The sequence below is a fragment of the Crocodylus siamensis genome, chromosome 3, assembly GCF_052110815.1.
Source record: "Crocodylus siamensis isolate JL-2025a chromosome 3, ASM5211081v1, whole genome shotgun sequence".
NCBI classification, from domain to species: domain Eukaryota; kingdom Metazoa; phylum Chordata; order Crocodylia; family Crocodylidae; genus Crocodylus; species Crocodylus siamensis.
In genome coordinates this window covers 38,084,812-38,103,903 of record NC_143397.1, presented here as the reverse complement: position 1 = coordinate 38,103,903, position 19,092 = coordinate 38,084,812, and the positions used below count along the sequence as shown (strand labels likewise).

The window sequence follows — 19,092 nt, the reverse complement described above, 5'->3', positions numbered from 1 at the left end:
CACTTTTCCATTTGGATCATTTTTACCAAATTTCATGAAACATTTTGGCCATATTGTAGCCAAAAGTGATTTTTCATTAATAAAAATGGTTAATGGAAACATTTGACCAACTTTACTTATTAATGTGTCTGATATGCTCAGATACAACAGTAATGCATGCCATAAAAAAAATCACAGGAAAAGAAATATGCATAATTTAAAGGAGCAGTTGAGTAAAGAATTACAGTGGGAGGAATTTACTCACAAGGGCCATGGCCAGACAAGTGTAGTCATGTGGTATATGGCACCAAAGACCTGCCTGCATCACCACACACATTGCACATTCAGGCATTTCCTGTGCCAATACCTTGCAGATTTACTCCTGGTAAATCCTGGGGTCAAAAAACCCACACAGAAAAGTGGAGCAGTGCATGTGGAGGCAACGTGTGCTGCCCAAAACCAGAGCCTGGCTGGCCAGAGACACACTCTGGCTGCCAGCCAGGCTCCTAGCTGCAGGAATAATGTGGCTGCAGCTTCCCCAGCCCCCAGGGCTCCAGGTAAGGCTGCTGGGGCCAGCACAGTTGTTGGTCCCAGCTTCTCCTTCCTCACCCGTTGTAACCTGCCGTGGGCCAGAGGGTGCATGGTATGGGCATTCCCTGGGGACCAGGGCACAACACGGACAGGGACACGCCACACCCCTCGAGTCCCCTTGGGGCCTGCAGCCCACCCCCATCTAGCTCCTCAGAGGCCTCTACCCAGACAAAGCCCATGGTTCCGGGCTCCACGCAGACAGAGCCCCTGGCTCTTGGCTGCGGGGGGCTGCCTTTCCCTTTTTCAGGCTCTGGGGCCTGGGAGTATGGCCACCTCCCCTTGTGAGGTCTGCTCCTTTTTGGAGGAGCTCCATGCCGGAGTCCAGAGACTGCATGCCATCAGGGACTACGAGCAGGAGACTGACTCCTACTGCCAAGCCCTTCTCCCCTGGGAGACAGAGAGTAGACCACGGTATCCCTCCAGGACAAGGGAGGACTCAGGGACCTCCCCATTCTGTCCAGCCAAGGGGATGGACCAAGGTGGTCAAGGGCCCCAAGCCCTGCTGCACCAAGGTCCCCCCATCGCTGGAGCTTTGCAACAGGTACGAACCTCCTGCAGCCCCAGCAGAGCCTGCTAAGTTGCCAGCTCCCACAGACAGCACAGGCTTTACTGTAGCTACCACCCCCACTCTCCCTAAGACAAAACGCAAAGTGTTTGTTATGGGAAAATCCATTCTGAGGGGAACCAAGGGGACAGTCTGCTGCCCCAACCCCTTAGCCCGAGAAGTCTGCTGCTCTCCAGGAGCAAGACATTGCGGAGAAGATCCCTAAGCTCCTCCAGCCCACTGACCACTATCCTATGCTCCTTGTCCATGTGGGCACCAATGACATGGCTCAGAGTGCTCCCAGCTGGGTCATGAAGTGCTACAGGGATTTGCGAGTGGGGCTAAAGGGTCTGGAGGCACAGGTGGTGTTTTCTTTGATCTTCCCAAACTCAGGCTATGGGCTGAGGAGGGAGAGGAGGATCCAGGTAGTAAACCAAAGACTGTGGCACTGGTGTCATCGGGAAGGCTTTGGCTTCCATGACCACAGCCCGCTCTTTGGTGAGGGAGGCTGCGAGCTGCTGGTAAGGGACGGCCTCCACCTCTCTTCGCTGGGGAGGAGGCTCTTCTCAGCCAGACTGGCTGACTTGCTCCACCAGGCTTTAAACTAAGCTTGCTGGGGGACAGGAGCAACACTTGCAAAGCCAGCAGGCCAAGGCACTTAAGGAAACCCACCCTTGCCCCAGCCCTGGAACAATCTGTAGGCAATGCAAGAGCCCCCAAGGGGACACTTGCCTCCCTGTACACAAATGCCAGGAGCTTGGGGAATAAACAGGAGGAACTTGTCCTCCTGCTTAACACAAATAATTACGAAGTCATAGGGATAACAGAGACCTGGTGGGACTCCACCCATGACTGGACTACAGGTATAGACGGCTATACCCTGTACAGGAGAGACTGAGTGGACAAAAGGGGCAGGGGTGTAGCTCTCTATGTCAAGGAGAGCTACATGTCCCAGCAAGCCAATATTGGCATCCACGGTGGATGACTTGAGACCCTCTGTGTTAAAATCCATGGGGAACATGGCACAGGGGACACAATGGTGGGAGTCTACTACAGACCTCCCACCCAAAGTCAAAAGCTTGACCAGGAGTTCGCCAGGGAACTGGCTGAAGCTGCATGCTCCTGGGCCATGGTTGTCATGGGAGACTTCAACTACCCAGACATCTCATGGGAAGAGCACTCAGCTAAATCCAAGTGGTTGCAAAGCTTCCTCTCATGTGTGGATGACTTCTATGTGACACAATAAGTCTACGGGCCAATGAAAAGTAAAGCACGGCTTGACTTGGTACTGGCAATCGGGGATGACCTAATCAGCAACCTAATGATCTATGGGAAGCTCGGTGAGAGTGACCACGAGCTGATCACCTTCACCATCCGCTGTAAAGCTGGCAAGTCAGTCAGCAATACAGAAGTCCTTGACTTCAGGAAAGCTCAAAGCTGACTTTGACAAGCTCAGGAGGCTTGTCAGTGAGGCCCTAAGGGACCACGACCCCAAGGGGAGGGGAATTCAGGAATAGTGGTTGCTCCTCAAGGGAGTGATCCTCAATGCACAAGCTAATGCTATTCCGTCTCGGAGGAAAGGCAGCAAAAGGGCACAGAGGGCCCCTTGGCTCTCCAGGGAACTAGACCTCCAGCAGCTAAATAGAAAGACTTACAAAGGATAGAGGATGGGATCCACATCTAAGGAGGAATATTCCACACTAGTTCAGACCTGCAGGGAGTGAACCAGGAAAGCCAAGGCTGCGACTGAACTCCAACTAGCTACAAGTATCAAGGATAAAAAAAAGTCCTTTTTTTTAGATATGTGGGGAGCCAGAGGAAAAGCAAAGGCAATATTGGACCCCTGCTAAACCACATGAGACAACTGACAACCGACACCCAGGAAAACGCCAGCCTATCAAATGGGTACTTTGCGTTGGTCTTTCACCAGTCCCATGGGACGCCTCTGCCCATTATGGGACAGGGAGGCCCGGCTGAGGAAGATTCCTTGCCCTCCATCAATGCTGACCTCATGAAGGAACACCTTGAGAGGCTGGACACCTTCAGGTCAGCCGGCCCTGACAATCTGCACCCCAGGGTACTCAAGGAGCTGGCTAGCATCATAGCTCAGTCCCTGGCATGGATCTTCGAGAACTCCTGGTGCTCTGGGGAAGTGCCCGAAGATTGGAAGAAGGCCAATGTGGTGCCTATCTTCAAGAAAAGGAGGAAAGTGGATCTGGCAAACTACAGGCCCATCAGCCTGACCTCTATCCCAAAAAAGGTATTAGAAAAGATTATCAAAGAGGCTATTCTTAACGGACTGGCCGATGGCAACATCCTGAGGGATGGTCAGCATGGGTTTGTTGCGGGTAGGTCTTGCTTGACCAATCTTATTTCCTTTTACGACTAGGTGATCTATCATCTAGACAAGGTAGAGGAAACTGATGTTGGATATCTTGACTTCAAAAAAGCCTTCAATCTGGTATCCCATGATCACCTCTTGGCAAAACTGGCTAACTGTGGCCTCACGTCCACCATGATCCGCTGGCTGGGAAACTGGCTCTGTGGTTGGACCCAGAGGGTGGTGGTTGATGGAAGTCAATCATCACAGTGCACCAGTGGGGTCCCTCAAGGCTTCGTCCTTGGAACTATATTGTTCAACATCTTCATTAATGACGTGGACACTGGAGTCAGAAGAAGACTGTCCAAGTTTGCCAATGATACCAAACTTTGGGTAAAGCATCAACACCTGAGGACGGGAGGGCGATCCAGGCTGACCTCAACAGGCTCAGGAAATGGGAGGATGAGAACCTGATGGTGTTTAACACTGAAAAATGTAAGGTTTTCCTAGGGAGGAAAAACCTGCAGCATGCTTACAGTCTTGGCAGTGGTACGCTGGCTAGCACTATGGATGAAAGGAACTTGGGGGTCATGATTGACCACAAGATGAACATGAGCCTTCAATGTGATGCCACAGCTAGTAAAGTGCGCAAAACGCTGGCTTGCTTCCATAGATGCTTCTCAAGCAAATCCCAGGATGTCATTCTCCCATTGTACTCGGCCTTGGTGAGGCAGCAGCTGGAGTACTGCGTCCAGTTTTGGGCTCCACAATTCAAAAAGGATGTGGAGAAGCTTGAGAGAGTCCAGAGAAGAGCCACGCGCATGATTAGGGGTCAGGAAAACAGACATTATGGCGACAGGCTGAGAGCTATGGGACTCTTGAGCCTGGAAAAGTGCAGGCTCAGGGGTGATCTGGTGGCCACATATAAGTTTATCAGGGGTGTTCACCAGGATCTGGGGGAACGCCTGTTTACCGGAGTTCCCCAAGGGATGACAAGGTTGAATGGTTATAAACTCCTGCAAGACTGTTTCAGGCTGGACATAAGGAAGAACTTATTTACTGTCCAAGCCCCCAAGGTCTGGAATAGACTGCCGCTGGAGGTGGTTCAAACACCTACTTTGAACGCCTCAAGAGACATCCGGATGCTTATCTTGCTGGGATCCTATAACCCCAGCTGACTTCCTGCCCCTGGGGCAGGGGGCTGGACTCAATGATCTTCTGAGGTCCCTTCCAGCCCTAATGTCTATGAAATCTATGAAATGTCTTGCCATTAACATTCAAATCTCTTTTTCTTCAAGCTTTTATTTGGTTCAGAAGCAAAGCATCTTGAAGTACCCCTTCACCCCCACCCCAGTGACCAGTCTGCCTACACCTTGGCACCCTATGTATTCTTTGCTGCAAGACATATTACTAATCATCACTGGATATCCCTCAATACAAGGATGTCTTCCAGGGGGGAGATTACTGGTAAGTGTTATTGCATCAGTAACACCTATCGCTCTACAACCAGCTAAATCATTCCAGTTTAAGTATCAAGTCCCTGCTGGCTGCTTCTTCCAAGAAAACATAATAGCACTATTGTAATTCTTATTTTTCTTATTATTATCTAAGTTACTTTTACAACATATTGCATGAAGGATTTATTTTTCACTAATATGAAATGATAAATGGAGGCCTCACAAAAATGGTACCAAATTCTCATCTTAAATGACTTCCTGCCCTTTAAGCAGTTTTGATCCACCAAACCACATTTCCACTTATTTTCTGACTCATTCCTTTTCATGTAAATAACTGATGTGGGAATGTGTTCAATGTTTGCAGAGAATTGAAGCATTTGATATTGATTGCACCTGTACTGGTTTTCTGGCAGTTATACTTTTGAAAGCTCCAGTAAGATCCTATGGTACAGGTTTTTCATGGTATCATTTTTCCTTGACTCTCTACTCTTAATTATTTCTTGACGATTAAAAAATTTATAAATAAAATTATACATTCGTCCTTGTCATATTAATTCATTTGAATTATACTATACACTCAATATGGATGCAATTATTTGCATAAAAATATTTTCCAGCTCTGCAATGTCATTCTGTTTTAACCCTAAAAAGCAAATTACCATGATTGTACAGAAACTTTTACTATTTTTATTTTATAGCACATAATTAACCCATAATTTCCCCCTATAGGCTAGCCAAGGAACTGTAGTCATAGTCTCAGCACTCCAGAACAAATATCTCATATTTAAGATTTCATACCACATTAGGCTGGTTGGATTGCTCATTACTTCAGTAAGAAACCTCCAAGTAATACCTAAATACTTCAGAAAATGCTATACAGACAATTCAGTACATAGAATTCTTCCCTTTGAGTGAGTACCGAACCAAGATCCAGCATGGAGTCAGCAGGCTCTACGTTGCTGGAAGTGTAACTCCTGAGTTGTAGAATTCATACTTGACACTGAGTTGTCATTAAAAATCATATTCTTTTCACCAAATTCAAAATTAGGTAATTACATTTTGGATAATTACATTTCCCTCAATCCTCTTCCAGTTTCAAATGATTTATTCTCTGCTTCTTGTTTTAGGAATGGCTATTGGCTTTAGGAATGGTTTAGAAATTGCTATATTCTGTTAAACAATTGTTACATTTTACCCCAGAGGTGGCTGGCTGGTAGTTGAAATGTTATTTCTCTGTGTGGTTTATTTTTCAGTTCATAAAACACTTTGTGTTCCCTGAAACCTAAAGAGACAGTAAACAAGCCACCGATATCTCACAATATGTTCTACAATCAAACTGAATTCATTTAATCCTCTTTACCTCAATATGTTTGCTGTAGCTTTTCTTTCTTGTGGAAGAAGATCTGGGTCTCTCAAAACCTCCTCCAGCAAATTAAGCACATTCATTTTCAGCTCATTGTTTAGCTCAAAATCCTACAAAGGAAAATAGTCTTATTGTTTTTGTTTTAAACATTTTGAATGAACAATTCAAAGATTCATGAACTGTGTTTTTATTATTTCATTTACATTCAAGAATCCTGATAGGGCAAAGTTAGTGTAGTCTTGTCATCAGCTGAACACAGGACTGGAAGCAGTTTCTCCGCTTTTTTGCCACTTACTATGTGACAAATGGGCAAATGTCTCTCTCTCTGCATTTTTCCATTTATAAAATGTGAATAATATTTTTTACTTTTGTGACATGCTTTAAGATCTACAGCTATTATTGTCACATACTTCATTATCTTATGCATCTACAGAGGATATGAGCCTGAAAATATCATAACCAAACAGACAGAAACAGAGTTAGCATGTATTTACTATTAATTCTACAGTCCTTGAGGCAGTGCAAGTATACAGAAAATAATAATTGTAATCCTTCTCAGCAGTCAATAGCATAAAGTACTGCTTTCCTCTGACTCAAATGACATATAAAAAGATGCTTTCCCCTCTTAAAAGGATTATAGAAGCAGCTATATTACTCCCAGCAAAACCGTTAGTCATTCATGATGCAAGAGTCTTTAGGGCAAGTCAAATAGGCATTGGCTCTATTGAAGTCAATAGAGTTATGATCTTTTATACAGTTTCTTTGGAGGCGGGGTGGGGGCGGGGGTATTAATTCAATGCAAACTGCTGGATAGTCCTTCAAGAGAACAGTTGCTGTTTCCCTGAAATTGCTAGGGAACATGAAAACCAAAATGTTCATATCCTTACATCTCTCTCAGAAACTAGATTAGATGTCAGAAACCCAACATGCCAGCCTCCTCATCCCTGACTAACCTGAAGGGAGGCTGGGTTGTATCTTCCAGCAGAGTGTCTTTTTCTCCAATTTAAATAATATTAGCAAATTATGATAGAGTTAGGGATTGAAGCAAACTGAAGGTAAAGCAGTCTACTTTCGCAAAGCAAAATCCAAGACATGACGGTCTATATCACACTTGGTTCAGATTAGTGTGCCCACCTTAGTGCAGTTCTGTAGCCCATGGCTACTTCCTTTCCTGGAATCAGTATAGCTACGTTCATGAAGTGCTATAGGCATCCTACCTAACAGCCATGTTTGCAGCAGTGGCCAACTGTGTACAGAAATTGGCACTGTGGCAGCTGATGCTGCCCCAGGTATCACATGAATATCCTGCTACACTTCTGTCCTTTCCCATTCTCTGCAATGCTATAGGGAATAAACAGGAGGAACTTGGGGAATAAACAGGAGGAACTCACCCTCAAAATAGCCAGTTCAGACCAAGATATAATAGGGCTTACAGAAACTTGGTGGGATTCATCCCACGACTGGGCAGTTAGCATTAGGGGCTATAGGCTTTACAGGCGGGATAGAGAAGGAAGGAAAGGCGGGGGTGTGGAACTCTATGTCAAGGAGCAATACACATCCTCTGCCAGCAGAATGGGGTCAGAGGGGCAAGCGGAAGTGCTCTGGGTCAAGATACAAGGGGGCCGTGGGGAGAGGGATCTAACGGTGGGGGTCTACTACAGACCCCCCAACCAAGGGGAGGAGCTGTACTGGACATTTTCAGGCCAGCTTGCAGAGGCACTTACGGCAAGGGATGTAGTTGTCATGGGAGATTTAAATTACCCGGACATCTGCTGGGAGGAACAGTCAGCCAGGTCAGACCGTTCCAGGAGGTTCCTGGCTGAGATACAGGACCTCCACTTAATTCAGGAGGTGCACAGTCCCACCAGAGGAAATGCCTTGTTGGACCTGGTCCTGGCCACAGGCGACAACCTGGTAAGGGGCCTCCAGGTCCTTGACCACCTGGGTGATAGTGATCATCGCTTGCTGGAATTCACCATCCAGCGCAGGGTGTCAAGGGCCTGCAGCAAGGCGGTAGCCCTAGACTTCAAGAGGGCCACCTTCAACAAGTTGAGATTAGTGGGAGAGGTGCTGGGGTTCTCAAGAGCAGGGGAGCTCAGTGCCCAAGATGAATGGTCATTCTTTAAGGAGACGATACTCAGGGCCCAAGGGGTGACCATCCCAACAAAAAGCAAGGGGGGCAGGAGTGCCCCAAGCCCCCCTGTCTCACCAAGGGTGTCCAGGAATGCCTGATTGCCAAAAAGGCAGCGTACAACTGGTGGAAGGGGGGTGCTATCTCCAAAGAGGACCATACCTCCTCTGCTCCGGCCTGTAGGGGGGCTGTCAGGAAAGCTAAGGTGGACATAGAGCTAGGACTTGCATCCAAAATTAAAGATAACAAAAAGTCCTTTTTCAAAAATATAGGCAGGATGAAGAAAGCACCGGGAAATGAGGGGCCCCTGCAAGATCCTCTGGGTAATCTGGTGGTTGCGCCATAGGAGAAAGCAGACCTCTTTAACCAATTCTTCACCTCCGTTTTCTTGGGCAGGGACCAGGACTTCCCCACCGTGATGCAAGACGGACTCGAGGGGAAAGCCTCCAGACCTCAGGTTGGGGAGGACCGGGTCAGAGAGCTTCTGGAGGGGCTGGACATGTTCAAATCAGTGGGTCCAGATGCTCTTCACCCCAGGGTATTGAGGGAGCTAGCAGGGGTTATTGCAGGGCCCTTGGCACGGCTTTATGAGCGTTTGTGGTGCTCTGGCCAGGTGCCAGATGATTGGAAGATAGCAAATGTGGTCCCCATCTTTAAAAAAGGGAGGAGGGAGGACCTGGGCAACTATAGGCCCGTCAGTCTTACCTCAATCCTAGGGAAACTCTTTGAAAAGATCATCGTGGAGCACATCTGCGATAGGCTGGCTTCAGGGATGATGCTCAAGGGCAACCAGCATGGTTTCATTAGGGGCAGGTCATGTCAGACGAACCTGATTGGCTTTTATGATCAGGTCACAAAAGCATTGGAAGCAGGTCTTGCCGTGGACGTAGTCTTTCTGGACTTCAGTAAAGCCTCTGACACCGTCTCCCATCCCATCCTCATTAAAAAATGGGGTGACTGTGGCATTGATGCCCACACAGTCAGATGGATTGCAGATTAGCTGAAGGGTCGCACTCAGAGGGTGGTAGTGGATGGGTCATATTCGACCTGGGGAGAAGTGGGCAGCGGAGCCCCCCAGGGCTCGGTTCTTGGGCCCGCACTGTTCAATTTCTTTATCAGCCATTTGGACGACGGAATGAAAAGCACCATTTAAATTTGATGATGATACCAAAATTTGGGATGAGGTGAGCACGCTAGTAGGAAGGGAAAGACTGCAGCAAGACCTGGATAGGTTACAGGGGTGGGCTAACAAAAACAGGATGTGCTTCAATACTGACAAGTGCAGGGTGCTGCACTTGGGCAGCAGTAACCAGCAGCACACTTATAAGATGGGAAATGCCCTTCTTGAGAACACGGAGGCAGAAAGGAATCTAGGAGTCATTACTGACTCCAAGATGAACATGGGCCGACAATGCGAGGTCATGGTTGGCAGGGCTAACCTGACATTGTCATGCATCCACAGGCGCATCTCCAGCAGGGCCAAGGAGGCGATCCTCCCCCTCTATGCAACACTGGTCAGGCCACAGCTGGCGTACTGTGTCCAGTTCTGTGCGTCCCACTTCAGGAGGGATGTGGACAACATGGAGAGGGTCCAGAGGAGGGCCACCCACATGATCTGGGGACAACAGGGCAGACCCTACAATGAGAGACTGCGGGACCTGAACCTGTTCAGCCTTCACAAGAGAGGGCTGAGGGGGGATCCGGTGACCGTCTATAAACTCCTTAGGGGGGACCAGAAGGGTTTGGGAGAGAAGGCTGGGAGCAGGGAGTGTTCCTGCACCACTCCCCCACCCCTTGCCTTTGGCCAAAACCTAGATCTGCCACTGGGTAATAGTGTAGCCATACCATAAAAATTTTTAGAAGCACACTTGTAGGTCTTTGTAGAATAACATTTCATCAGTAACTAACTCATTACTGTTGAGAGTATTTTCTTGGTTAAGCAACCCATACAGTTGTCGTGTGAATTTTGTATAGGATGCCGTTGTCCCATGGTGGCAAATCATTCTTTCTTTTCTCACTGACTGAAAGGCAGAGCATAAAAAGGAGTAGGGTGGCACCTTTTCCTATTATGTCTAAAAAAGACTGAGAATGATTAGGCCACTGGTGCGTTAAGACCATAGTCTGTTCATTGTTTTCTTGGGCTCCACTGTTTAGCTGTCTGCATCCTCTGGCTCTCATCTCATACTTAGGTTAAAAGCTCTGTTGGGTATGGACATCTCTTTTTTGTTCTATGCAGCAGAGCATCTAACACTTGGGGGCCCTAACATATAATTAGGTCTCAAAGTGCTGTGATAATACAAATAATAATAATAAATAGTAGGAAGACAGGCTCCCTGGACTCCAGATAGACCCATTACAAGGGACAGCAGTTCAACCATACGAACCTACAGAAGCACTCTCTGTGGATATTCAATTTTGAAACGATGCATGAAATAATTTAATTTTATGAAGGGATCTGCAATTGAATTCAGGTCCTGAAGAGAAAAGGAGCTTTTTCAAATATGTTTGAAAATATGTTGCTCAAATGCCAACTTTTGGAAAAGGGAACAAAGCCCACAAGCCTCATTTATCCATTATATTTGTAGCTGTTGCTTCATAAACACAAGCAAATCTCTTACCATGTTTGTGGCAATTCACCACCTGTTTCCATGGGAACAGAAGTAGAAGAGCAGGCAGCAGCAAAGTTACGAAATTCTTGTAGATTTCATTGGCACTGCTGGTTAAGAGCTATACACACCATTTTCCCGAAGCACCATCTGCAGTTCTTCTTATCTGATTTTATGTGATAAGCTCTTAATCTCTATGATTCTGGGGCTCAGTTAACCATACACGGAGACAGACAAATTGCATCCTTTGTACCAGAGGTTCAGATGGACTGGGAAGAGCATGTTGTATTTGCATAATTTTTCTTGGAGATTTTATCAGGGGGTAAGGGGGTGTTGAGAACTGTAAAGCAAACCAAGAAGTACACAGAAAGGTGCACTGATGACAATTCGTAAGTTGAATCAAAAGGAAGATTTTAGGGTTGGAGGAAGATAGAAAGAATGTCATACTCCTCATTGGCTGAAGTGGAATTATACTAAGAGATTCTTGCATTAAAATCTTGGCAGCACATGGCTAGAGAGCTGTCTTCCTCTCTCTCATTTTGCAACTCACCTGCACTGCTTCACACCTCTTTCCCCTATAAAAGCTGTCCCATTTTTCATTGAAAATCTTCTTTCTATAGTGGAAACTAAATCACATCTTTGTACCAACTGAAGTTGTACATATTTTTCTGCAGCAAAAGTCCAGGTATAGCACAATAAGGACTACTAAAGTGAATGAGAAACTCAGAGCTGAGCCTGGAACAACACACAGAGAATATGCTTCAAACACAGAGGATACACACATTTAAATTTGTGTTTCAAAGTACATTTTCTATTCTTAGTGACTTTGTCTTTAGAAATTCCTTTCTGAAGAATTATGTTTGAAAAATCTGAATGTCTCAATAGGGAGACAGAGACAAATGAAAGGAAGTCCACATGCAGTGGGTAGCATGGAAAAAGATATCAAGATGAAACTTTGGGATATACCCACTAGATTTCAATATTTTTGTTCTGGGGGCTCTTGTACCAGAAAACTTTGTGAGTGTTTATTAAAACTATGGAATTTTAACCTCTTAGTCATCACTGCTATTAACAAAATGGGAATTTTGTACTGCAAACTACAATATCTGTATCTGATATTTTCTAAGAGAAGCTAGGGATATCAGCTTTAGAAATCACCTTACCAAGGAACAGGCATTTAATACTTGGGATAAAACCCTGAAGAGGGTGGAGGAGTTTACTTCATTTACTTCAGCAGGGCTAGTACTTCATTTCCTACACGCATAGCTATTAGCCAGAGTTGGCACCACATTTCTGTTCAAAATAGTTTTAAAGATGACAACATGCTATTATTTTTACTATAATCAGTCTTTTTGTCAAGCAATATGAAGTGTGTTTTATTAAACCTAGAATAGTCTTCTTCTATCCATTTTTGTTGGTTTTCATTTGTGAAACAGGATAAAAAAATCACGCTGTGTGAAAGTCAAGTACAGCATGAAACAGGTACAACTCAGTTTGTTGCATATTCACAGAAAAATACCCAGTTACAATATATAGTAACAAGTTACTCCTGTATCTATTAATAGAAATTTCCACAAGATGGCACTCCTGACATAGCTGGAAAAAACCTATAGAGGTGAAATACAGAATGAACCCAACATGTTCTCACTGGGTTATGCTGACTTCTTCAAGGGCTTCAGCAGTAGAAGCTGTATCCAAGAGGAGTTTCTGGCATTGTGGAACAACACTACTAGAGTTACCTGCAGTCAGGCAGCGCATTCTCTGCAACTGATGACTGACTGCAGGGAATCACGGTAGCAAAAAACAATTTACCTGCCCTTTTCTTTGTCTGTTCCAGCTATCCTCCTCCCTGACCCAGGGAATTGATTTAGCTTTTCTGCATCAATGAAGGTGAAACAAGTAATCTATGTGTCTAACTTAGAAACAACTAGCATTCAGCCATCCAGTTGCTACCAAAGAAAACTGTTTAAAATTCTGGAGCAAGTAGACTGTTATGATCTAAAGAAGGAATATATTCGTATGAGTCTTCTCTTCCCTATATATTAACTGCATACTTTTTTCCCTTTCCCCTCTTGACATTACTGCTACAATCTCTTTATTTTCAGTGCTTTCCCTGCACTAGCACAATGACTGTGCTTTATAATTTGGGAAAAATAAATGATTTAATAGGTACTCAGATGCCATGGGGATGAGCCAAGTATACAAATCTAGGAAGATAATTGGATATATTCAGAACCATACAAAGGAGCTAGAAATGTCAATATTTCAGCTTGAAACCTTTAGTTATAAAGTGCAAGTGTATACATTTAGAAGGCTTTTTCCCCTGGAATTCTGTCAGTTTTTACTTATTAATATGATTAATGTATAGCTGGCACATCTATTGGATCCCCTTTTCTGTTGATGATTTGTTAGTACAGTCTGATTTGTATATAGTGGGCAATCAAAAAACTACCTGATGTAGGATGGGAAGTTAATCCTAGCCCTTCTCATTGCTGCTACTGCAGTGTAATTAGGAGCTCTGAAACTGAATAGATCCTGCCAATCTCACTGCTGTTACTGAAGAGAAGGCACTGTGAGTAACAATGAAACAAGACTTAATGAGGTGCAAACAGCTGAGTAAAATCTCTAAATTACAAGGTAAACTGCATTAATGCATTAGGACAACCTAAGGGCAGGCTCCTCCTATGATTGCCATGTGAGGAGGAGAAGTGGTACAGGTTGTCAGGATAAATTTAACACAACTCCCTCATGACAGCCTTTACTGAATATATTTGGAATAATTTTATTAGATTCTTTTTTAATTCTAATTTTTTCCTTACTCAAATTAGCAGGCACTCTTAAACCAGATTAAACTGACAAATTGGAGGATTGAACCAAAATAAATCTCATGAAGTTCAATAAGAACAAGTGCAAAAGTCCTGTATTTAGGATGGAACAATCCCTTAGACTGGTACAGGCTGGGCTCCAACTACCTAAGCAGCAGCTCTGCAGAAAAGGATCTGGGGGTTTCAATGGACAATACACAGAATATGAACTAACAGTGTGCCACTGTTGTGAAGAAGACTAATGGCATACTGGGCTGCATTAGTAAGAGTGTTGCCAGCAGATAGAGGGAAGTGATTCATCCCCTCTATTCAGCACTGGTGAGGCCACATCTGGAATACTGTGTCCAGTTTTGGGGTCCCCACTACAGAAAGGATGTTGGCAAATTAGAGAGAATCCAGTGGAGGGCAACAAAAAATAGTTAGGGGGCTAGGGCAAATGATTTATGAGGAGAGGCTTAGGGAACTGGGCTTAATTTAGTTTGGATAAGAGAAGATTGAAAGGGAATTTAATAGCAGCCTTCAACTACCTGAAGGGTGGTTACAAAATGGAAAGAGCTAGATAGTTTTCAGTGCTGGCAGATGACAGAACAAGGAGCAATGGTTTCAAATTGCAGCAAGGGATGTTTAAATTAGGTATTAGAAAAACTTTATCATGAGGAAGGTAGTAAAGCACTGGAACAAGCTACTCAGAGTAGTAGTCGAATCACCATCCTTTGAGATTTTTAAGACCTGGCTAGATAAAGCCTTGGCTGGGATGATTTGGGGACAGTCTTTCATTGAGCACAGGGTTGGACTAGTTGACTTCTTGAGGTCCCTTATAACCCTAATCTTCTATGATTCTATGATTCTAAATAGTGCCTTTAACACTGGACTCAACTTAATTTGGCAAATGACTGACATCATTTGCACAATTTAGAAGACTACTACCCTAACTCATGGCTATCCTAAGGAGAATGTACTATAAAGACTTCAGTTTAAATGGCTACCATCAGAATTGAGAACTCTTTGTTACATGGCCCATAAATAGTAGGGCAATGTGAAATTTCGCCGTGCATTTAGTTCTAACACTGTTTTGACCAATTTTGAGGTCAAAACAGCAAAATCAGAACGAAACAAAGGCCATAAAAATAGCCTTGAAACAAAACGAGGCTGATCGAAATGTTTCATAGTTTGTAGCGTCGGAAGGGACCTGAGTAGATCATCTAGTCCGACCCCCTGCCATGGCAGGAAAGAGTACTGGGGTCAAATGACCCCAGCAAGATGTTCATCTAACCTCCTCTTAAACACCCCCAGGGTAGGAGCCTGCACCACTTCTCTTGGAAGCTGGTTCCAGACCCTAGCCACCCTGACTGTGAAGTAGCGCCTCCTGATATCTAGCCTAAATCTACCCTCTGCCAGCTTGTGACCGTTATTCCTGGTCACTCCTGGCAGTGCTCGAGGAAACAGTGACTTCCCCAATGCCTGCTGATCCCCCCTGACTAGTTTATAACAGGCCACAAGATCCCCCCTCAGCCTTCTCTTTTGGAGGCTGAACAGGTTCAGGTCCCGCAGCCTGTCCTCATAGGGCCTGCCCTGTTGTCCCCTGATCATACAAGTGGCCCTCCTCTGGACCCTCTCCATGCTGTCCACATCCCTCTTGAAGTGCGGCGCCCAGAATTGGACGCAGTACTCCAGCTGCGGCCTGACCAGTGCCGCATAGAGGGGGAGGATCACCTCCTTGGACCTGCTCGAGATCTATCTGTGGATGCATGCCAAGGTGCGGTTGGCCTTCCTGACTGCCTCTCCACACTGCCGGCCCATGTTCATCTTGGAGTCAATGATGACCCCCCGATCCCTTTCCGCCTCCATGCTGATAAGAGGGGAGTTCCCCAGCCTGTAGGTATGGTGCCAGTTGTTCCTCCCGAGGTGCATCACCTTGCACTTGTCTGTGTTAACCTCCCGAGGTGCATCACCTTGCACTTGTCTGTGTTCTTCTGATTCCAATTACAACACTGCTGAACTGCCCCCGTCCTGATCCTATGGACCACCCCTAGACCATGGCTACTAGCTGGTTCTAGACCCACGGCTGTCCAAGGGCCAGAGGTGAAAATCAGCTGGTGCCAACCAAACCAGCCACAAAGATATGCCAATTTATGCCATACTTGTGGAATACTAGACAAAGATATTTCACAGCAAAACCAGTCACGAAGTCCGGTGACTGGTTTGCTGTGGAATATCTTTGTGGCTAGTTTGCCAATTTATGTCACCATAAATCAGCTGCACATGTAGCACTGTTACTATTTATGGCATGATTAGCACCTTAAATGTACTATAACTGTAAAGTGAGACAGGGAACCAAGTTTCCTTTATCTCCAAGCATGTAGCTACACTATTGATGGTCTGGGCGCTAGCACATATACTGGGTGTGGCAGTTTTACCATCAGCCAGGGATCCTGGTTTTCTCCAATTAACCCTCCCCCCCGGCAATTTTCAGATTAAAACAAAAAACCCAAAATCCACATTTTTCTTGAATTAAAATCCACATTTTTCTTGATTAAATGAAACACTACTATACATATCTTTCTCTATATTAGTAGCATTTCATTTGATTCACAGAAAAATGTGGATTGTGGATTACTTTTTTAAATGGAAAATTGGGGATTTTTTTTTTCAAGTCAGAGAAAACCAGGATCCTTGATCATCACACTGTAAGACTTCCTCCTGTTTACATACCCCATTTTTAACAGCTGGCTTCTCAGATCCATCTTTCCATCTTCCTGAAGATAAACCTGACAAGCTTGTGCTAAGCTGTTTTTCATCTCGAGTTGCCTGTTAAGATTTAACAACCAACTGCTGTCCCTAGTCACAATGACCGAGACCTAGACCAGAGCTGGATACACCTCAACAGACTCATTCATGACAGAGCAATAGTCATGGCAACAAGTGCATATAACAGATCAGAAAAAATAAGTTGTTGATATGTTCCTCAACTTGTTACAAAGTTTGATTTCAGCAACTTAGTTTTGGCTGGTTTTTTTAACACAGCTACACTGATCTAATGTCAGTCTGCTTCCTGGGCTATTTATCACCCCACCATCCACTGTTCAGAATGGTAGTCATGGTAGACGGTTTATAAACTCTCTGCATATTTTCTGTTGCTATTGTCATATGACTATCACCCCTGTCCCACACCATCTTCCTACACTGTCCACATTCATTCTGATACACACCTGCCTCTGCTGCCCCTCTCAACTGCCAATCCCCAATCCAGTAACAACTGGAAGGGTATAATTCAGTGAGCACCAATGTCAATCCCCCGAAGCTCAGAAAGAACCCACCTTCCACTAAGTGAAAGAAACAACTCTGTCCAGTTAATCCACTTCATACTACAGGCCCAGGGATACAACACAAACGAGGAAGATCTTAAAACAATAATCACCATCTTCTTACAACATCAAGAAAACCTATGAGAACAGAATTCCCAGATCAAAAGAAACATCTTTCATTATTGCCATAGAGACTAGAGGGTGCTGTTTTAGCAATTAATATTTGTTTCCTCTCATCCTCCCCCCACCCCAGAACCAGCTAGCACCTTACAGTTCCCAAAGACAGGGGTACACTAACATTAAGTGAACACCTCCCCCGTGTGCATAGAGGAATGAAGAGGGCACATTAAAAGAATTCCAAAGTGCAATATTCCCTTTCCCTACCCAGGATAGAGAAATATGGAAGAAAGGATACTTAAGCATTATAAAGAGAGGAGAGGAAAAGACTTGAGAAGCTTGTGCCTGACATCACTTACCTCCTCCAACAGCTTTGTTGTCCTCCTGGCTCTGAACTTACTGCACAAGATCAAATAAGCTTGCAGCAGCCTGCACATATACCATCATTATGATAGCACAGATTACCACCACTTCATCTGTGTTGCTGGCCTAAACCCCCTAAGGCTTACCTCCATCTCATAACAGATTAAAATTGCAGCTAGAGAGTGTGCCAGCTCTCATACTTTAAAAGGACACTGTTTTCCTAGTGTAGGACTGCCTTGTGCAGATACTTTTACGGTAGTTTGGAAATAGCTTATCAGTTTAGCTTCCATGAGTATGTTTCGAAAGTCTAAACATTTCGACCATAGGCTGGGGATGGGAAGTCAGTCCAGCTGGTCTGACTTCCCATCCCCAGTGCAAGATTTGGCAGGGGCAGGAGGCAGCCCAACAGGGCTGCTTCCCGGTGCCCCATGCTAGATCACACTGGAGGCGGGAGGAAGCCCAGCGGGGCTGCTTCACCAACACCTGAGCTTCATCACACCAGAAGTGGGAGGCAACCCAGAACAGCTGCTTCCCCAACCCTCGCACTTCATCTGGGGTTGGGAGGCAACCCAGTGGGGCTGCTTCCCTGACCCTTGTGCTTCATCACACCGGGGGCGGGAGGCAGCCCAGCAGGGCTGCTTCGACCCCCATGCTTGATCGCACCAGGGGCAGGAGGCAGTCCAGTGGGGCTGCTTCCCCAACCCCTGTGCTTGATTGTGCCGGGGGCTGGAGGCAACCCAGTGGGGCTGCTTCCCTGACCCCTGCACTTGATAGCGCCGGGGGGCAGGAGGCAACCCAGAGAGGCTGCTTCCCCAACCTCCGTACTTCATCACACTAAGGGCAGGAGATAGCTCAGCAGGACTGGTTCCCTGACCCCTATGCTTGATTGCACCGGGGACAGGAGGCAGCCCAGCAGGGCTGCTTCTCCGACCCCCACACTTGATTGCACCAGGGGCAGGTGGTAGCCCAGTGGGGCTGCTTCCCCGACCTCCATGCTTGATTGCGCCAAGGGGCGGGAGGCAGCCTGGCACGATGAAGCGCAGGGGTCAGGGAAGTAGCCCCACTGGGTTGCCTCCCACCCCCTAGCTCAATCTAGCACAGGGCACTGGGAAGCAGCCCAGCTGCTCTGACTCCCCATCCCCAGTGAAACTCAAAACAGCGGCGAAACAGCCTTTCTGTTTTGATGGAACAAAACGGAACAGTTGTTTTGACTCAACATGAAATTTGAGATGAAACACTGTTCCGTCGAAGCACTGAAACTCAAGGTGAAACAATTTTACCTGTGCTCCAGCTTTAATAGCAGTTTAGTTGAGGAGTAAGGGGGGAATTGCATCCTTATTCAATAAGATGGCATCCCCATTTCGTAATATGCCATAAGACAGTTCCTAAAGGCATACAAGCTGGATAAACCAAAGAAGTGAAGGCAGCTGTGGAATGAGGAAGAAAGAATAACAGAAGGAAGTGGCTAAGGACTGCAAAATCAAAGCTCTG

General features: G+C 45.7%; 1 protein-coding gene across 2 annotated transcripts in view; it reads right to left on the bottom strand.

Moving 5' to 3' along the window:
* Positions 1-19,092, bottom strand: part of RASGRF2 (Ras protein specific guanine nucleotide releasing factor 2) — a 249,315-nt gene that overhangs the window by 32,486 nt on the left and 197,737 nt on the right. For both annotated transcript variants that reach the window (XM_090038177.1, XM_090038178.1), the window contains exon 19: positions 6,252-6,364. In XM_090038177.1, the coding sequence (XP_089894303.1) occupies positions 6,252-6,364 (113 nt within the window). The remainder of the gene's footprint in view (positions 1-6,251; positions 6,365-19,092) is intronic.